Source organism: Tiliqua scincoides, chromosome 1 (genome assembly GCF_035046505.1).
Source record: "Tiliqua scincoides isolate rTilSci1 chromosome 1, rTilSci1.hap2, whole genome shotgun sequence".
In the NCBI taxonomy this organism is placed as follows: Eukaryota; Metazoa; Chordata; class Lepidosauria; order Squamata; family Scincidae; genus Tiliqua; species Tiliqua scincoides.
In genome coordinates this window covers 282,877,326-282,896,275 of record NC_089821.1, presented here as the reverse complement: position 1 = coordinate 282,896,275, position 18,950 = coordinate 282,877,326, and the positions used below count along the sequence as shown (strand labels likewise).

At 44.8% G+C, this 18,950-nt stretch overlaps 1 protein-coding gene across 6 annotated transcripts in view; it reads left to right on the top strand.

The window, feature by feature from the left end:
• The first annotated feature begins 1,095 nt into the window (after window positions 1-1,095).
• ABCD4 (ATP binding cassette subfamily D member 4) overlaps window positions 1,096-18,950 on the top strand; it is a 33,268-nt gene continuing 15,413 nt past the window's right edge. For 2 of the 6 annotated variants that reach the window (XM_066627075.1, XM_066627057.1), the window contains exons 1-10: window positions 1,217-1,299; window positions 5,684-5,802; window positions 5,916-6,043; window positions 7,196-7,335; window positions 8,473-8,589; window positions 10,058-10,183; window positions 10,515-10,565; window positions 12,645-12,739; window positions 14,212-14,333; window positions 18,495-18,586. In XM_066627075.1, coding sequence (XP_066483172.1) covers window positions 1,277-1,299; window positions 5,684-5,802; window positions 5,916-6,043; window positions 7,196-7,335; window positions 8,473-8,589; window positions 10,058-10,183; window positions 10,515-10,565; window positions 12,645-12,739; window positions 14,212-14,333; window positions 18,495-18,586 — 1,013 coding nt within the window. In that variant the 5' untranslated portion in view covers window positions 1,217-1,276. Of the gene's footprint in view, window positions 1,150-1,216; window positions 1,300-1,493; window positions 1,559-5,683; window positions 5,803-5,915; window positions 6,044-7,195; window positions 7,336-8,452; window positions 8,590-10,057; window positions 10,184-10,514; window positions 10,566-12,644; window positions 12,740-14,211; window positions 14,334-18,494; window positions 18,587-18,950 lie in introns of those variants that run through there. The other 4 variants (XM_066627066.1, XM_066627101.1, XM_066627083.1 and 1 more) reach the window with 4 other exon arrangements.

Here is an 18,950-nt window from a genome sequence, read left to right as displayed (position 1 = left end):
ACTTACTTCTGAGTAAACATGCATAGGCTGCTGCTATAAAACTCTTACATTTTTAGGGTTTTGTTAAGATTCTTACAGCACAGTCTTAACATGCCTTTACTGCCAAGTCCCATTGTGTTCCATGGAGCTTCTTCAGAGGAAAGCTTGCATTAAGATTGCAGCAGCCTGTTTTTGCTGCAACAGATTAAGGCTGCATGCTTTCCTGGGAGTAAGCTGCACTGAACTAACGGGACTTACTTCTGAGTAGACACACATAGGATTGGGCTGTTTGGCAGCCACCTCTGTGGAAATTCAAAGCAATTTAGACTACAGCCCTTATCAGAAGCAGGGGCTCCTTCTAGTACTGGAATCCTATGCAGATTTGCCTTGGAGTGAGTCCCATTGAACTGAATGGGTCCCACTGAACTTAGGGGCAGACATGGAGTGAACCCCATTGAACTGAAGGGGCCCCACTGAAAGCAGGGGCAGGCATGGAGTGAGCCCCACTGAACTGAAGGGGCCCCACTGAACTCAGGGGCAGGCATGGAGTGAGCCCCATTGAACTGAAGGGGCCCCACTGAAAGCAGGGGCAGGCATGGAGTGAGCCCCACTGAACTGAAGGGGCCCCACTGAACTCAGGGGCAGGCATGGAGTGAGCCCCATTGAACTGAAGGGGCCCCACTGAACTTAGGGGCAGGCATGCAGTGAGCCCCATTGAACTGAAGGGGCCCCACTGAACTCAGGGGCAGGCATGGAGTGAGCCCCATTGAACTGAAGGGCCCCCACTGAATGCAGGGGCAGGCATGGAGTGAGCCCCATTGAACTGAATGGGTTGCACTGAATGTATAAAACCTCTCTCCCCTTTCGGCTTCTAGCACAGCAGCCAGTCCCCCTGACCATGCTGCAAACGCTGCCATGGAAACAGGAGAAACCAAATCCTAGGGCCTCCACCAACATGATCTTCAGGGGCTCCCGTGAGGCGGGACTGTGTTGATCGCCCCGCCCCCACTGAAGGCTGCAGCCAATCGCCGCCTTCCTTCTCGAAACCGCTCTATCCGCAATTTGCGGGCTCTATGGTGCCTGCCAGTGGCCGCTCTAGCTCAGGCTTTGAGGGAACAGTCAGTGGTTAGTACCGGGGGAGCCCGCGCGCCCTATGAATAAGCAAGAAGGGTAATGAGTATTCATGAGCTGGCTGGCTGGCTGGGGGCGGGGCGAGAGGGACCCGGACTCTGCCCTCAGCAGGGGAGTGCGGCTCGGGAAGAGCTGGTGTGGGGCTGGGGTCTGGTTCCCCTCGCTCATGGCTCCTGGGAGAGCAGCCCGGTGAGCGCGGGGGATGGACGGGGCGCTGGGCTCCGGCAGGGAGGCGAGAAGCCTGGAGTGGGGAGGGCAGGGAGAGGACGGGGGCGCTGACTCGGCGGCAGTGGGGAAGGACGAGGACCATAGGAAGTTGCTAGGGACTGAGGTCAAGCCTAGGTGTGTCTACTCAGAAGTAAGTCCCATCGTGTCCAGTGAGGCTTACTCCCGCGAAAGTGTGGATAGGTTGTAGCCTGAGAGCACAAGCCTCTGTGTGTACTCAGAAGTAAGTCCCATTGTGTCCAATGAGGCTTACTTCCAGCAAAGTGGATATGATTGCAGCCTGAGTCTAGGCTAGTCATATAGGCTAATGGGTTCTGAGCTGTCTGTGACAGATCAGGAGAGGGATCTTGGGGTGGTGGTGGACAAGTCCATGGAAGTGTCAACCCAATGTGTGGGGGCAGTAAAGAAGGCTAATTCTATGCTTGGGATCATTAGAAAAGGTATTGAGAACAAAACAGCTAATATTATAATTCTGTTGTACAAATCGATGGTAACCTGGAGTATTGTGTCCAGTTCTGATTGCCTCATCTCAGAAAGGGTATAGTGGAAATGGAAAAGGTGCAAAAGAGGGCAGCTTAAGATGATTACTGGGCTGGGGCATCTTCCTTATGAGGAAAGGCTATGGCGGTGTTTGGGCCTCTTCAGCCTAGAAAAGAGACACCTGAGGGGGGACATGATTGAGACATACAAAATTATGCATGGGAAGGATAGAGAGATGCTCTTTACACTCTCACATAACACCAGAACCAGGGGACATCCACTAAAATTGAGTGTTGGGAGAGTTAGAACAGACAAAAGAAAATATTTCTTTACTCAGCATGCGGTTGGTCTGTGGAACTCCTTGCCACAGGATGTGGTGATGGCATCTGGCCTGGATGCCTTTAAAAGGGGATTGGACAAGTTTCTGGAGGTAAAATCCATTACGGGTTACAAGCCATGATGTGTATGTGCAACCTCCTGATTTTAGAAATGGGCTATGTCAGATGCAAGGGAGGGCACCAGCATGCAGGTCTCTTTTTATCAGGTGTGCTCCCTGGGGCATTTGGTGGGCCCCTGTGAGATACAGGAAGCTGGACTAGATCGGCCTATGGCCTGATCCAGTGGGGCAGTGGTGCATCTAATGTATGGTCAACACAGTAGCCTCTCCTGATTTTCAGACAGGAACTTTTCTCTGCTCCCTTCCTCTACCCTAACATCTTGGACATGCAAAGCATGCGCTCTGCCATTGAGCCACAGCCCAAGGGATAGTTGAAGGGGAGGAGACCCATCCCCAGAGATTCTTATCATTCATTCATTTAAGAAATGTATACCCTGCTTTTCTACCCTGCTTAAGGGCCCTCAAGGGCAGCTTACAAAATATTTAAATACAATGGATAAAACAATGCTAAAACATTAAAGTAAAAACAATTAAAACCATAAAAACAAAACACAATAAGCTCCATTGGATCACAGTTAAAATGATTTTTCAAAAAAAGTGCCAATCCCCTGAAAGCTTTTGAAAGCTTCCCTAAATAATCTGGAAGATAGCTCACTCAGGGCCCAGTCCTATCCAACTTTCCTGCACCAGTGCAGCCACAATTCAGCCCCAAGGTAAGGGAACAAATGTTCCCATAACTTGAGAAGGCCTCTGTGACTGCCTCCCCGCTAAAGAATGCAGCGCACGCCCCACTGGTACAGTTGCACTGGCATTGGAAAATTGGATAGGATTAGGCCCTCAGTTCTCTATCCTATCCAATTTAGAGGCACTTGATGGAGCTATGCCAATAGGGCATGCTTGGTATCCTGCAATGGAGGAACAGTCACAGAGGCCTCCTTAAGGACAGAGAACTTTTGTTCCCTTACCTCAGGGCTGTATTGCAGCTGCATCAGCACTGGAAAGTTGGATAAGACTGGGTCCTCACTCCCCTCTGTATTTCTGCCCTTTCAGGCTGCAGTCCTATCCACACTTATCTCAAGAGTAAGCTGCATTGACTGTATTGAAACTTACTCCTGAGTAGACATACATAGGATTGGGCACTCAGTCACTACAGTGGATTAAGAAGGGGGGGGGGAAACTAATACTGTAGTAATACTTGCAACAACTTTGCTGGATCAGACCAATGATGCCTCTGGTCCACCAAGTCCTGCATCCTGTTTCCCACAATGGCCAACCAGATGTCTCTGGGAAGCCTACAAGCAAGGCATCAGCCAGCCCCAGAAACCATCATTTAGTGGTGTGCTGCCAATTGCAACTAATAGCCATTGAGGGCAGTATCTATCCATGAATCCCCTATCCCTTTTACCATCTTTGAACATTAAATAGTATAATGATTGCATCTTGTGGCAGTAAAACCCTTCACATGTACAGGCTGAGCCTCATTATTCACATGGGTTCCATTCCAAGCACTCATGGTAAAAAACTCACTATAGCAAATCAATTTTAAAAACAAAGTTTCTGATTTAAAAACAGCCTTGATGACCTTTGCTATGTAAGATAAGAGTCATTAAGAAGACAATCCATCAATCAGTCATCCTCCAAGCTAGCCCCTCCCTTCACCAATGTAAAGTGATCACCTTTCTTTCACATGCTCAGGGGGAAGGGAGGGGTCTGCTGGAGAGAGAAGGATTGATGGATTGTCAGCCAGCTGCCCTCTCATTAAGGAGGCTATTGTTAAAGGACTGTTCAGTTTTTTAAACTGATTATAAAGGGATGCATTTTTCCCCTTCTCCAGGGATCAGCACATTCCTTCTCATTTGCAGGGGCCATTCCTGTTGAGTCAAATCCCTGTATAAGTAGGCTGGACCTGTATTTAGAACGTTGAAGCACTTTACATACACTAATCTTTTTGCGATCCTTACCATAGTCCAGTAAGGTAGCTCACTTTTTTTTTTTAGTGCAGGTTCTAAAAAGGAATTCCTCATTATTGCTCAGCTGTAACCCTACGCTACAGCTAACCCTACACTACACTCACTACACCATCAGCATGCAATGAAAAGATGTGTAAAGGTCCACTGTTATACCAACCTGATTAGGATTGCAAAAGGGTTTTGTAAGACTGTTGAAGGGTAAATAATATGCGTTGTTGGCATCCTTCAGTCTCGGAAGACTAGTACCACGCTGTGAATGGTGGTTCTGGAACAGTGTCCTCTCCAGTGCACAAAGCCTGGGTAAAGTAGATATGGAGGATAGACTGTTTCCCATGAAGCAAATCCCCCCCTCTCCACGTCGCTGAAATGGTCCAATGGAAAGGCAGAAGCCAATACGGATGGTTCCAGCGGCATCGCAGGAGTTGCCAGAATGTGACTGTGTTCAGCCATGAACTGCCTCAGGGACTCCAGCTCCGGATTTTGCCTCGAGGTTGACTCCTGAAGCCTTTTCCATAACTGGATGTAGCCACAAGGCAGTGGAGGTTTGGGATCAGAGTTTTCCTTCTATCAGATGAGCTGCCTCTCCAGGCTAAGGAGTCCCATCTACCCAGTGGCTGTTTACTTGCCTCTTACCAGGAGTACAGCCAAACTGAGGGCCTATTCTTATCCCCAGCCCCCAGGGGAATCTGCATTAAATGTTTAGAATAGATACATTAGCATCTAGGTGAGAGACAGTGAGTCTCCAGGAGGCTTGAATTGTATGTTTGTGGACATGCTCTTGACTCTAGTCAAGAGCATTTAATGTGCTTCTTAACCTCTATATAAAACTTATAGGCAAGAACATCTGGAGGTTGGGGCTGAAGTGTTATCATATTGTTGATGCACACCTCTACTTCATTTCCAACTTAGAAAGGCAATGGAAACCCTGAAGTAGTGTTTGGAGGCTGTTGTGGGATTTGAGTGAAGAAGCTGAAAATTAATCTGAACAAGATGGAGGTTTTGTTGGTTGGGGAGTCTACTGGTCTGGTTGATTGTGTTCAGTCAATGTGGAGTAGTCTTCATGCTTCTGGATCTGCAGAAGAACAAGTAGTGGTTACATTTGCCCAGCTTCTACTGTTGTGCCAACTTCAGCTCTACTGTGATACAGTGGATCTGGCCCCTGTAAACTATGATTCATCACACTCAGGCCAGACTACTGAAATTCCCTCTGCCCACATAGATGAGCTGGACGCTTCAGTGTGACAGCCAGAATGTTGGTGAAGGCTAGGTATTCAGCCCATATTATTCCTATTCTCTACCAGCTGTATTGGCTGCCTGTCTGCCTTCTGGTCCAGTCCAAAGTGCTGGCTTTGACCCTTAAAGCCGTAAATGGTCTGAGATCGGATTACATCAGGAACTGTTCTATTTCCAAATGACCCTGCCTCAGTCATCTGAATTGTGTAGGGATGGATATTTGTGTGGCACGATGCTTGCTTACTTTTCTTACCCTTTTTTCTTCTAGGCCCCGGCTGGACCGGCAGTTTGTCTGGCGGTTCCTAAATATCCAAGCAGTTTTATTTTCTAAGTCCTCTTCCCAGAATGCTCTGATGTTTCTAACTTTGCTCATAATTGCCCTGTTGGGTAAGTAAGTGGTCAGCCAAGGAAGATAATGCTGAACATTTTCACTGGTCATGATTCTACTCTTTTCACACTGGTTTGCCCTTATAATTCATCTTGTTTTCTTCTGCCTGCAGAGCAATTGGTCATTTATCAGGTGGGAGTGATTCCCAGCCAATATTATGGGGTCCTGGGGAACAAAGATCTGTCTGGATTTCAGAAAGTGACCACAGTTGCTTTGATGCTCATTGTATTGAACTCTGTGGTAAGAGAAACCTTTACTTTTATTACATTGGATACCCCTTTTTGTTGGGGAAGAGATCACACATGACACCTCCCACACACATAGACATGTGCACCCTTATTCTCTCAAGTAAGCACAGAGACAGACAAATGCATGTGATCTCTCTCTCTCTCCCTCCCTCCCTCCCTGTCTGTCTGTCATGTGCATGCAGATATGTGTATGTTCTTTCACAGAAAAGCCCCTTTTCTATCAGCTAGGTTAGGATCTTGTCAGTGTCACTGCAAGAAAATAAAGGCCTCAGGAGGGGGGGGGGGACTTTGCACCTTTGCTCATTTAGATTTTCCAAACATGGGAAACAGTTTTCTTTATTCATTATGGAGGATATGCTTCTGAAAACACATCAGCACCACTTGAAGCAAAGAAACTCTCTACAAATATAATTTTATGGGCATGACTTTCCCAAAGATCATTATTTAACACACATTTCTGCACAATTTTATGGATACTTCATTTTAGTATGTTGACAAAGGAAAGGTCCTTCACTGTAAAATCATGGAACAATAAGACAGCAGTAACAAAACCATAAAAACAACCAAATCACAAAAGCTGTGCGGTATTAAATGGAAAGGTCTTTTCCCAAATTCCCAACTTCTGCACTTCAGAGGCCGGAGGGACACAGGGCACAACCTCCTCCTGTTGGCTGCAGTGCACAAGCAGGTTCATATGTGGGGTTGTATATTCCAGTTAATCACATCTGAGCAGTTTAGTGTGCATATCATGCAAGTCTTCCGCAAGGCATTCAGCCCATATTATTTGTATTTTTTATAAGGTTTCTCCTTTACCTTTTGCCACAAAATTGCGTCAAGGCAGTTTACAATAATAGTGTCAGCAGTCCATTTGTAACATTTTGCACCGACTGAAGTGTCTGAACACTTTTCAAAGGCATCTCTATGATTGGTGTGCAAGTAGGGTCTCAGTATGTCAAGATCACCTTCTCCAGCCTCCTCCTTTTAGCCTGTAGTTTACTGATAGAGAGCTGATCTGGAACTCCTTCAGCAAATGCAGAGTGTCGGCCATAGAATAAGCCCCCAAATATCTTCTGTCATTCGTTTCTGTCATATTATCACTCTCACTCCAATTTTAAGTTTCACTTCTCTCTCTTCTCTTTCTCAGTTGAAGAGCTTTGACCAGTTCATCTGCAACCTGATGTATGTGAACTGGAGGAAGACTCTCACAGAATACCTCCATGGCTACTACTTCCACGGCCAAGTGTATTATACCTTGAATGTGCTGCACGAGGAAATCGATAATCCGTAGGTGGCTGAGCATCATCTGAGCTTTTCTTCTCTTTTTTTTCTTCTCAAACTTGTCTGTTTACCCTTCTGCCTTGATGGGAACTGGCTCTATGTATGTGGATAGGTGTGTTTTTTTTTGGGGGGGGGGGGGAATGCAGATTATGATAGGTCCAGTTTTTATAGCAAACACTTGCCCTTTTTCAAAGTAGTCAGCTGGAACTGTAAAATTTCAGCTTCTGGTTTCACTTACTGAAAATACCCAAGAATTTGTGTCATTCAGCTGCTGGTTAAACCCATTTTTGCCCAGCCCACAGTTGTACACATTTTGTCTCTGTTGCGTATATGCGAAGTTGGGCAGAAATGGCTTAACTTCAGCACTGACTACAGAAAACTGGAAATAAAAAGTGCTGAGAGCAGTGAAATGAGTGCTCTGGGATCCAAGAAACTTATCTTGTCTCCTCTGCACTCTTATAAGTTCTTGACTCAGCATGACGTATTCAACAGCACACAAATACAGAAGAATTGTTTTCATTTAGTTGTGTGGCAGACCTTAGTAGGAAGGACTCTTCTCTCATGGAGCCCTGACTTCAGCACTGACTACAGAAAACTGGAAATAAAAAGTGCTGAGAGCAGTGAAAGGAGTGCTCTGGGATCCAGGAAACTTACCTTGTCTCCTTTGCACTCTTATAAGTTCATGACTCAGCATGACATATTCAACAGCACACAAATACAGAATTGTTTTCATTTAGTTGTGTGGCAGACCTTAGTAGGAAGGACTCTTCTCTCATGGAGCCCTGCCTTGGACTCTCTGAGCTGTGTAAGGTAGAGTGTGTTGCTTTTAGAAGACATGTCCATACAGTAGCAAGTCTGAGTTTCTACTAGGAAGATGAGATTGTGTGCTGTTGGGAAGGAGAGCAGAGTTTCTTACTAAGTGCTGGTGGCCAAGTTGAGATCTTGTCATGAGCTGATAGGAAGCATTATTACTAGTTCAGGAGCTAAGGGTTGGGGAGAAAAATTAGCCCTACAGAACTGACTAACTCTGACCCCTAGTGAGTGAACTACTGTATGTTGTTCCTAAAACATTGGCTTTGTCTTCCACTTGGCTGTTGCTGCCATAATTGCGTATTCCAATTAGGTTCTCCCTCTATTGAGCAGAGACCAGCGAATCAGTCAGGATGTGGAGAGGTTCTGCAAACAGCTGAGCTCCATGGCCAGTAAGCTAGTCATCTCTCCCTTCACACTTGCTTACTATACCTATCAGTGCTTTCACAGGTAAGAACGGTCTATTTCTGATTCATATGTCTTTCAGGGTGGCACTTTCATGCCATTCAGCAGATAGAAGTTTGTATTAATAGCATGGAGTAAGGTAGATATTGAATCTGGTTACTAAGGATAGTGTCTCTGTAACTAGAATGATATATTGTTTATTAGAATTATAGGCATATGTGGTTCCACATCCTTTGATAACTGTGGGTGGCTCAACATTTCCTGATGTCAGTAATGAACTACATGAGGACAAAGAAGCTTAAACAAAATCATGAGAAGACTGCAGTCCTGTTAGTAAGGAAACCAGTGACTTAGGATATGTGTGTGTGTATTTAGTCACAGACACATTGACAGCCCAATCCTATGCACGTCTACTCAGAAGTAAGTTTCATTAAGTCAAATGGGAGTTACTCCCAGTTAAGTGTGTATAGGATGGCAGCCTGAGTGTGTGTTGTTAAACCCTAACTCCTTCTTTCTTTAACACCAAATACAAGTCCAATAAGATGGTCTTATCCTGAAGGGTGTTCAGAGATCTGCTTTAGCAGGTTCATAAGGGAAGACATCTCCATAGCTGAGAATCAGCCACCAGGAAAGCCTCTTGGCATACATACAATATTGGAAGTTGTCACATGGATGATGATGATAAGAGGGTGTGCTTGGACAGCTTCTATGTAAAAGTGTGTGTTATCAGGAAAGGAGGGTAGGGAAGATGGATAGAAGGAGGGGCTTCTTTTGTGCAATTACTCTGCAGTGGAAAGCATTGTGTGGATGGTAAATATAGACATGTTTTTAAAAAATTTATTTAACACTATAAGAGAGGTGATTTGGCGGATAGATTTGAGAAAGAGGCATTGTAAACAAGGACTTTTGAATGTGCAAGAGAGAGATGGTGTGGGAAAGCATTGAAAAGAATAAGGCCACTTTCTCCCAGTGGCATTTCTAGGGGATGCGGGCTGCACCGGGTGACGCGCGCGGGGGGGGGGGGGTGACACCACTAATGGCCAAAATTTTTAAAATCTTGGTGTTCTTGAATCATAACATAATGTTATATATCATTTGATGAGAGAGAAATATCTCTATTCTATCAAAAATTATAGCCAAAAAACCAACAGGGGTGGGGCAAGGGTGTATCACCACACCCACCACCCAGAGTGTTGCCCTGCCCACTGCTTGGGAGGAGGTCCATCAAGGGGGTGACACTCTGGCTTCCCGCACTGGGTGATGCAAACCCTAGAGCCGCAACTTCTTTCTCCAATAGCATTTAGTGAATTCATGAGGCGTTCCTCCAGTTCACACAGTACTAGCAATTGTTCTATATGCACTACTGTGGTAGTAAAAGATGTGAATACAAAGATGTGTTGTCGCGGTGAGTATATTGATAACTTGCCCCCTTACACTGATGAGCCTCTTCTTGATTTATATGTGGCCTTTCATTGACTGGTTTGCTAACCTCTCTCCATTTCCCCCCTTTTAGCACTGGCTGGTTGGGCCCAGTGAGCATCTTTGGGTATTTTATCATTGGAACAATTGTTAACAAGATCCTAATGAGCCCCATTATTTCAAAACTGGTGCAGCAGGAGAAGTTGGAGGGTAACTTCAGGTGAGTGAATTCAGCAGATTCCATATTCTGTTATATCCTCGAAATAACTACAGTATCATCTGAAATTGTTGTCTAACTAATTGCATTTTGTTTCAATTCATACTGAGAAAATGTTTGAATAAAGTCCTTGAGAGATGGACTATTGGCCCAGGTCGCTTAAACATGGAAGACACAGAGCTTTTCACGCCTGTTTCTGTTCCCCATTCTATATCTTAATGACATTTATGCTGTGGCAGAAGTAAGAATGTAGTCTGCAGGAGTGCAGTTACGTAACTCGTGTACAAGAAATGGTAATCCATTGATACATAATTTATTTTATTTGTTTCAACAGATTTAAGCATATGCAGTTACGGGTGAATGCTGAATCCGCTGCTTTCTACAGGTAAAAGAGGCATTTGTGGGCTCTTGGTGTTAATTATTCTGAAATGGTCATCTAGACTAGCAACTCAATCCTATCCATAATTCCCCCCCCCCCCATGTAGCCATGCTGAAAAGGGGCAGATCTGGAAGTTTAAGAAGGGGATTTAAATTCCCTTACCCCTCTGTAAGCTTCCTGCTCCACAGTGGGTCTTCTTGAACCTGTGGCAGCCATTTTGCTGGTGCAAGTCCAAGGAGAGAAGGGATGGGGAGGCTGCTGCAGGAGAGGATAGGATCTGACATGTTCCATTGCCACATTGTCCAGCAACCTTCCCACCTCTCACTGGTTTATCTGCTTCTGCAGGTGGTCAACAAACTAGTGATGTGCATGCTGCCAGAATGTGCTTTACAGATGCTTTGCAGCAGTCAGCGCTCGTGGAATACACATTCTGCTAGTAGGGCAGCCCAATAGGATTGGGTTGTAGGTCTGCCATGTTTAGGCTTCTATGAGTGCAGCTCAGTTGACATGATAGTAAAAAATAGTTATTAAGCCCTACTGTAACACTTCTCTCAATCCAGCATTGCTAAAGATGCTCAGTTGAAATATGTCTGTGCTAGTTGGTTTTCACATGGTTTGCATTACATAATTTGCGCTGCTTCCTATGTTCGGTCCTACTTAAGCTCCACTTTAAAGTTACACAATTTTTCTTTTTTAAATTGGAACATACAGTAGTGCCTTTTTAACCTTCATACAGTGTTCCTTATTTGTTTGGACAGATACATTTATCTGACCAGACCTTCTGTCCTGTGATTCCACCCCCTGCCCCCACAACTTTATTTAAAACTGTTCTGAACATTCACCAATTTGCTCATCACTTTACTTATTTTAGGTTCGCATTTTTTTTTCTGATACTCCACAGTCCATTTACTTTTGAACTCCACAAGAATGTTGATTCTGTGTGTGTGTCCCCACTCACTCCCCTTCATGCACTTGTTTTTGCTGAACTCCAGTGACTTGGGGGGGGGGATCAGGGTTTGCCTAACTGATTAGCCTTGTTGCTTACATTCAGCATTTGTTGTATTATACTCAGTTCAAAGAACAGTCCACAATCCTGAAAGGAGGAAGTGTGTTTTTGAAAGGAAATACTGTAGGGAATACACTAGAAAATACACCCTAGGGTATACTCTAGAAAATACACTAGGGAAATGATGGGTGAGGAAAGAATTTACCAGCAAACTGAACTAGAAGGACATCATGTTTGCTTTTCCACTTCTCACCACATGAGGTCACCAATGTCATTGGGAACCTCACTAGAAACAACCAATATAATGTTGGTAACACTGGGTTTTCTTAGTTTAGCCTAAGTGTCCTGAAGCAAAAGAGTAAACAAGGCTCCCTTTCCATTTTCTTTTAGTCTGTATTGTTTGTGATTGTTTATTGCAGAACATAGTGGAACAATCTCTCAGCAGATGTCACTTTTCCTCGCTGGACAGTGGGCAAGTGCCTTCCCCCTCTCTCACAAGATTAATGGAGAGGTCAGAGAGACCTCTGTACATTAACTTCTGCCTTTTGTTTCTGCCTTATTTGGGTCAACTGTCTCATCATCTTTGCATATCCAGAATAAGGCAAGCCTTTGCTCTGCCCCCTGCCCTGTTGTCTTCCAGGCAGAATTTAAGTTGTCTGTTGAGACTAAAATGCTCTTAGCAGCTTATTTTGGCCTAAATCATCTATCTTCTCTTGCCCTGTGTCCCATTACTAAGTTTTGACATTCTGGACACACAGAGAATTGTGTTTGATGGCTGTGTCGTAACTTTGGAACTGGCTCCTCAGGGCCAACTCTTGGGCATCTTTAGGAAGTTCTGTGGATGCTTCTAAGTTGTAGGAATTTTCTTGTTGCTAATTGAACTGAGAGTTATGAAGGGATCCGTTTCCCCAGGGAAAGTGTGTCATTCAACACCCTCTTCCCCCCTTTGTGTAGTCATGCACCCACACCTAGCCACACGTACACACACAACTACTGGACTGTTGGTTGGCCTGGCTGCTTAGCAAATGGGTGAATGATCACTTTGTAGACTGATAGCTCACTGCTGTGCTGTTTTACAGAGCTGGGCAAGTGGAGCACATGCGAACTAACCGCAGGCTACAAAGTCTCCTGCAGACACAGAGGGAGCTGATAGGCAAGGAGCTCTGGCTGTATAGTAAGTGCAACCATTTTTTCTCAACTTACAAGGTTATTAAAGTAACTTCACCAGGGAAAAACATTGGATTTGAGTCTTGTAGAAAGACTCAAGGCAATGTTTCCCACAAAGAGAAGAGCATGAAAGAACTGGAAAAGAATGAGCAAGTGAACCCCAGGCTAAATTTGAGATGAGTTCCAGGGGAATCCAGACATAAACAGGGACACTCTGGGCCTGTAAGAGGAGCAGCAAGAAGGCCTTGAAGATTAGAATCTGAGGAGGGCTTATATTTGAAGGAGATGAGCACTTTTTGGGTTATGCTACGTCAGACCCTATTGAAAGCAATGTTTGCATTATTTATTTACTGGATAATAAATGTTGAATTTGATTGTCATAGGACATTTATTGTTCCAAACACCTGAAGTCATGTTTCCATTCAGATTATGTGCTTCTGCTAAAATTTTAACTCAATACAACTGTGTGAGAATAGTTTAGGATTTCTGGTATTTCTGCTATCACTGGCACATGTAGTCCGAGCTTGTGGTTATGTTGCTCCTTTTTTCTTATTGTCTTTCATCTGTTACTTTTCATACAAATAGTGATCCAGTTCCATCTGTTTCACATTCTTAATTTTGTATTGTCCCTTGAAAAACTGTGCAAAATTGCTGCATGATTCGACAGAAATGCCAAATATCGCAATGTGATTTAGAAGAGGCATTTGTGTGTGTTTGTAGAATGTGCATAGAGAGTAGCAAACAATCCGAATCCCCACCAAAAAGTTGGATGAAGAGAACTACACTGTCAAAGCAGTGTTAGTTAGCCCAAGAAAATCTACTGCCACATGACTGCAGAATTTGCTTTCAGTATTAGACAATCAGATAACTGCCTGCTTTGCTTTAAAGTGGTGATTCTTACAACCCTTTCAACAAGTTCTGCTGGAAAGCAGGTTTTATATTGAAAGATTCTGGCTCAGTTCAAATGTAATGATAAACCATAAGTTATTCATTATGAGAACAAGCTTACATGAGCCTCAGATTTACACACTTCCTCCAAGAATTACACGCTTTCACATAAGAGGCATATAGCTTTTGCTTTTAAACTAACCATTACATCTGGATTTAGAGAACTGTGGCTTGTTAAAACTAGAGTTAGATAAGAAAAGAATCCAGAATCACATTGTGTTTTGATATCCTGGATTTACTAGACATAGTTTGAACAAACCATAGTTCCCCTTATTAGGATGTAGCAGGAACTGTGCTTAGTTCAAAAGCAGATGCTTCTATCTCCTTCAGAGTCGAAAAGCCATGTAAGCCCATGATTCATGTAGGCTTGTTTACAGCAATCTTTGCAATCATCTGAACCGTGGTTTAGATCATCATCTGAAGCAAGCCTCTGTCTTTTGCACTTGGTTTTAAGAATGTATTCTGAGGACAACTTGACCCTATTATTTGATCATTCTTTGATCTGGGTCATGTTGATGTGTTTCTGTTCAGTTGGGATCAACACTTTTGACTATGTGGGCAGCATCCTGAGTTATGTGGTGATTGCCATTCCTATCTTCAGTGGAGTCTATGGTGATCTGAATCCAGCAGAACTAAGCTCCTTGGTCAGCAAGGTAAGTTTTGGCAATTCCTCTGACTAGGAACCTGGTAATTTTGAGTATTACATCTGTCCAGCCTTCTGGGATACCTGTAGCACTTATCTGATGAAGTACACCAAAACCTCCACAGGTTTCAGATACATGCTATACCATGCAAAATTCCATCAGAGATTTGTCTGATAAAGAGTAAAGACACCATTTACTTAAAAAAGAGTAAAGACACTTCTGATAGGAGATGAAAATATTGGCAAGAGTGAGCATAAGTTATACCATTAATGGCCCAATCCTATCGCCTACTAGTTTATGCCAGGCAACCATGCTGCCGGGTGGGGGGCAACCAGACGACCCAGGAAAGGTAAGTAAAATTATTTTTATCTACCTCTCTGTAGGATATTTAACTGGCGTAGGTCCAAGGAGAATGAGGGAGCAGGGCCAGTCTGGGAAGGGGAATAGGATCTTGGCGTATGCTGACACTGCTGAGATCCTTCTCCAGGTTCAGCCCTCTCCCTGCCCCGATCCACCCCTGAACCGTCACCACTGCCACATTAACTGCTCTGCTGGTATGCGTGCATCTCTGGCCATTGCAATCAGCTTCCCACTTCTTTTGACAACATGTTTTGTGATACCATAAGAGGACTTACCGCTGCCACTCACCAGTCTTTGATGGTTCAACATCAGACCCCTTTGACATCCAAAGCAGAGTGAAGCAGGGCTGTGTTCTCGCGCTGACCTTGTTTGGGATTTTCTTCGCTGTCCTGCTGTAGTAGGCCTTTGGAACTGCAACAGAAGGCATCCATCGCCGGACCAGATCAAACGGAAAGCTCTTCAACCTCTCCAGACTGAGAGCAAAGTCCAGCTGAAATGTCTGCATGACTTCCTCTTTGCCGACGATGCAGCTGTCACCGCCCACTCTGCCAAAGATCTCCAGCAGCTCATGAACTGTTTTAGCAAGGCCTGCCAAGACTTTGGACTGACAATCAGCCTGAAGAAAACACAGGTCATGGTTCAGGATGTGGACTCACCTCCCTGCATTACAATCTCTGAGCATGAACTGGAGGTTGTCCATGACTTTGTGTACCTTGGCTCAACGATCTCCGACACTCTTTCTCTCGATACCGAGCTAAACAAGCGCATCAGTAAAGCAGCTACCACGTTTTCCAGACTCGCAAAGAGAGTCTGGTCCAACAAGAAGCTGACGGAACATACCAAGATCCGGGTCTACAGAGCTTGCATCCTGAGTACACTTCTGTACTGCAGCGAGTCATGGACTCTTCGCTCACAACAGGAGAGGAAACTGAGCGCTTTCCACATGCGCTGCCTCTGACGCATCCTCGGCATCACCTGGCAGGACAAAGTTCCAAACAACACAGTCCTGGAACATGCTGGAATCCCTAGCATGTATTCACTGCTGAAACAGAGACGCCTGCGTTGGCTTGGTCATGTCGTGAGAATGGATGATAGCCGGATCCCAAAGAATCTCCTCTATGGAGAACTCGTGCAAGGAAAGCGCCCTACAGGTAGACCACACCTGCGATACAAGGACATCTGCAAGAGGGATCTGAAGGCCTTAGGGATGGACCTCAACAAGTGGGAAACCCTGGCCTCTGAGCGGCCCGCTTGGAGGCAGGCTGTGCAGCATGGCCTTTCCCAGTTTGAAGAGACACTTGGCCAACAGACTGAGGCAAAGAGGCAAAGAAGGAAGGCCCATAACCAGGGAGACAGACCAGGGACACCCTACACTTGCTCCCAGTGTGGAAGGGATTGTCACTCCCGAATCGGCCTTTTCAGCCACACTAGATGCTGTGCCAGAACCACCATTCAGAGCGCAATACCGTAGTCTTTCGAGACTGAAGGTTGCCAACACTTACCACTGCCATAGTCCCTCCATAGGATTGGGCCTTAATATTTCTTTAAATATGTGTCATCCTGATCCCTGAAAACCTTTCCACTGACACTTCTGAGATTTCACCAGCCATTGCTCCCACATTTCAAGTCTAACTTATATTTATTTTTTTTAATTAAAAACTTTAAATATTGATGGGGAGAGGAAAGGATAGGATTGGGCTGCAAGTCTAAGCAGTTGATGACCAATATGTATTTATTACAGCATAATAAAAATATGTGTCTCATAGCAAAACATCATAAGTTGTCAGGCATAAAATAACACAATAAAAATTGAGCCTGGAGGCTTCCCTTTGGCTTTGTCACAGTTCTGCTGCCCCATCCTCTGCTTACAGCCTGCCTGAGCAATTTAGCCCACAACACGCCACAAGCAGAGGGTGAATAGACTGCAGAAATATGACACATCAAATGCTACTTCTGGTCATTGCATAGGAATTTCAAGGGCAAATGTGGCACTGCTTAGCAAGGATGTGCAGTTTCATGACTGAGAGGAAGCCAACAAGAGGGCAAAGTCTGCAATGGGTCAGGTGTGTTGCTTCCACATACTACTAAGCAACTGCAAGTGCCATTAGGCTGGCCTGTCACACAGCTCGTCAAGAGAGTAAATTTATTGCTTCACCTGCCATGATATGAGCTCCCCCCCTTTTCAAAGGAGGGGTCGCCTCTCAGACATGGGTTACTACAGCTTAATTCCCAGCTTCTCAAAACTATCTGAAACTGATCACATAAAACTAAAAATAGTCCAGCTTGACATTCCTCACTGGGTAGTGAGAGGCTTCTTTTCAGCAGGGTGAGGCAGCCTCCCGACCTGATCAAGGCTGGTTGCCTGACCCCATGGAATGGGCATTGATCCCAGTACTGCTGGGTATTGCTGTGAAGCTTGGCAGGATGTAGAGGCTAGGCGGAGAACAGCTGTAGGCTGCTATTTTTGCAATTCCTCGTTCTTCCAGCATAATGTTTTCTCCCCCCCCCCCCCCAGTCTCCTACTCAAATATTGCTTGGTACCTGGCTGGGTATTTCCAGGCATGGGGTCACAGGGCTTCATGTTACAGAGTTGCTTTCCACTAAGCAGAGATTCCTGTAAGCCCTTTTTTGCTACGTCCTGTGTCATGTCTCATGCCAGTAAGCAGAGCTACATGTGCCAGTTCATCAGGGGAACAGACACTGTCCTAAAGCAGCCCCAGTAGGCAAATGCTGCGGTGGCCTCAGAACAAGACATGAATGGAGAGTGTGTTGATCCACACCCAGCTTTGGGGCTCCTCAGTTTTCTCTGACTAGTTATGTATCTCCTTGGTCAATTCTCTGTCACCAATCCAGTCCAATGTTCTCTTCTTTCTTCATGGCCCAGCCAGCCAGCCAGCCCTTTATAGCTGAGCTTATGCAGGCTCAGAGACGCACCTCTGCAGCTTTCTACAGCTGCCAGCCCCACTCACTCACTGAAGCAGCTTGATGGCTTGATCATTTCCATGATACTGCTTTGGGAACTCTCTGGGCTATGGCTGATGGCTTCTTTACTGGCCAAGTTCCTGATCCTTTTGATGCTTAGATGCTCCAGGGACATCTTTCTTCCTATTAGTGTAATAATTTGAGCATATTGTAGTTCCAATAATGAAAACAGTTTGGATGAGAGGTGCGTGCATAAAGGTGACAATGTCTAAAGATGAATGAATGGGTTCCTTTGGAAGGATTCGGCCAACAGCGGAGTCCGCTGTTGGACTCCTATTAGGAGATCCTTGAATAGTACCCATTTTCTCCATGATACAGCATGAGATTGATCCTTCTTGCCTACCCTGCAAAAACTGCTGTCTAATAATCAAGGTTAGTTATATTCTACATGCATAAGATGTGGCCCAGAATCTAGACTGGAGTGCATAATGGAACATTCTGAGACTCTCGGCTTTTTATTTTGACCTTTAAAGAAAGCAAGTTTCTAGTCTCCTTGATTGTGAAGTAAAAGATTGAAAATATATGGGCAGTGTTTGCTGAAGGTTTAGAAACCAACGGAATTTTTTTGTAGATGTTTTCACACAGATCTCTTCCTAGCCCTGTTTTTTACTACTAGTTTGGTTCTTGCTAAAATGCTGCAAACACCAAACATGGCAGTACAAATAAAATATACTATGTTTATCCAAAATATCTGAGCAGTTGAGGAGATAGAGGCTATTCCTACAAATAATCACTTAGTGGCAAGATGAAAGCGCTTTGGTTGCTCTTATCCTTTATATCATTTCCCTGTCTTTGTTAACTCTGTGTTGCATGATATTTGCCTTGCAGAATGCCTTTGTCTCCATTTACCTGATTGGCTGCTTTACCCAGCTGATTGACCTCTCCACCACCATATCTGATGTAGCTGGCTATACACACAGGTACGTTTCTTGTCTGTGAGCCACTTGAGAAGCAATCTTGTCATAAAGTGGGAGTCTTTCTAGGATGTTTATATCTAGAACACCTGCAGAAGAAAGGAAGCTTCCATATTTTATGGAGCCAATTGGAAGTCTGTCTTGAGAAGTGGATAAAGGTCTGCCTGTTGTCTGTCCCATCTAGTGCAGAGAGACTGTCTGAATATGGTTTCATACTCTGAGGCTGCAGCAGAAGGGAACTTTTCATATACAGCCGCATATACGTGGGGCTCGACGCTATGCAAAACCTCAAAAGGCGAGGGGAAGCTCTGTTCCCCTTGCCTTTCGAGGCTTTTCTGAGCCTTCCAGAGGTAGCATACGTCTCCTTGCT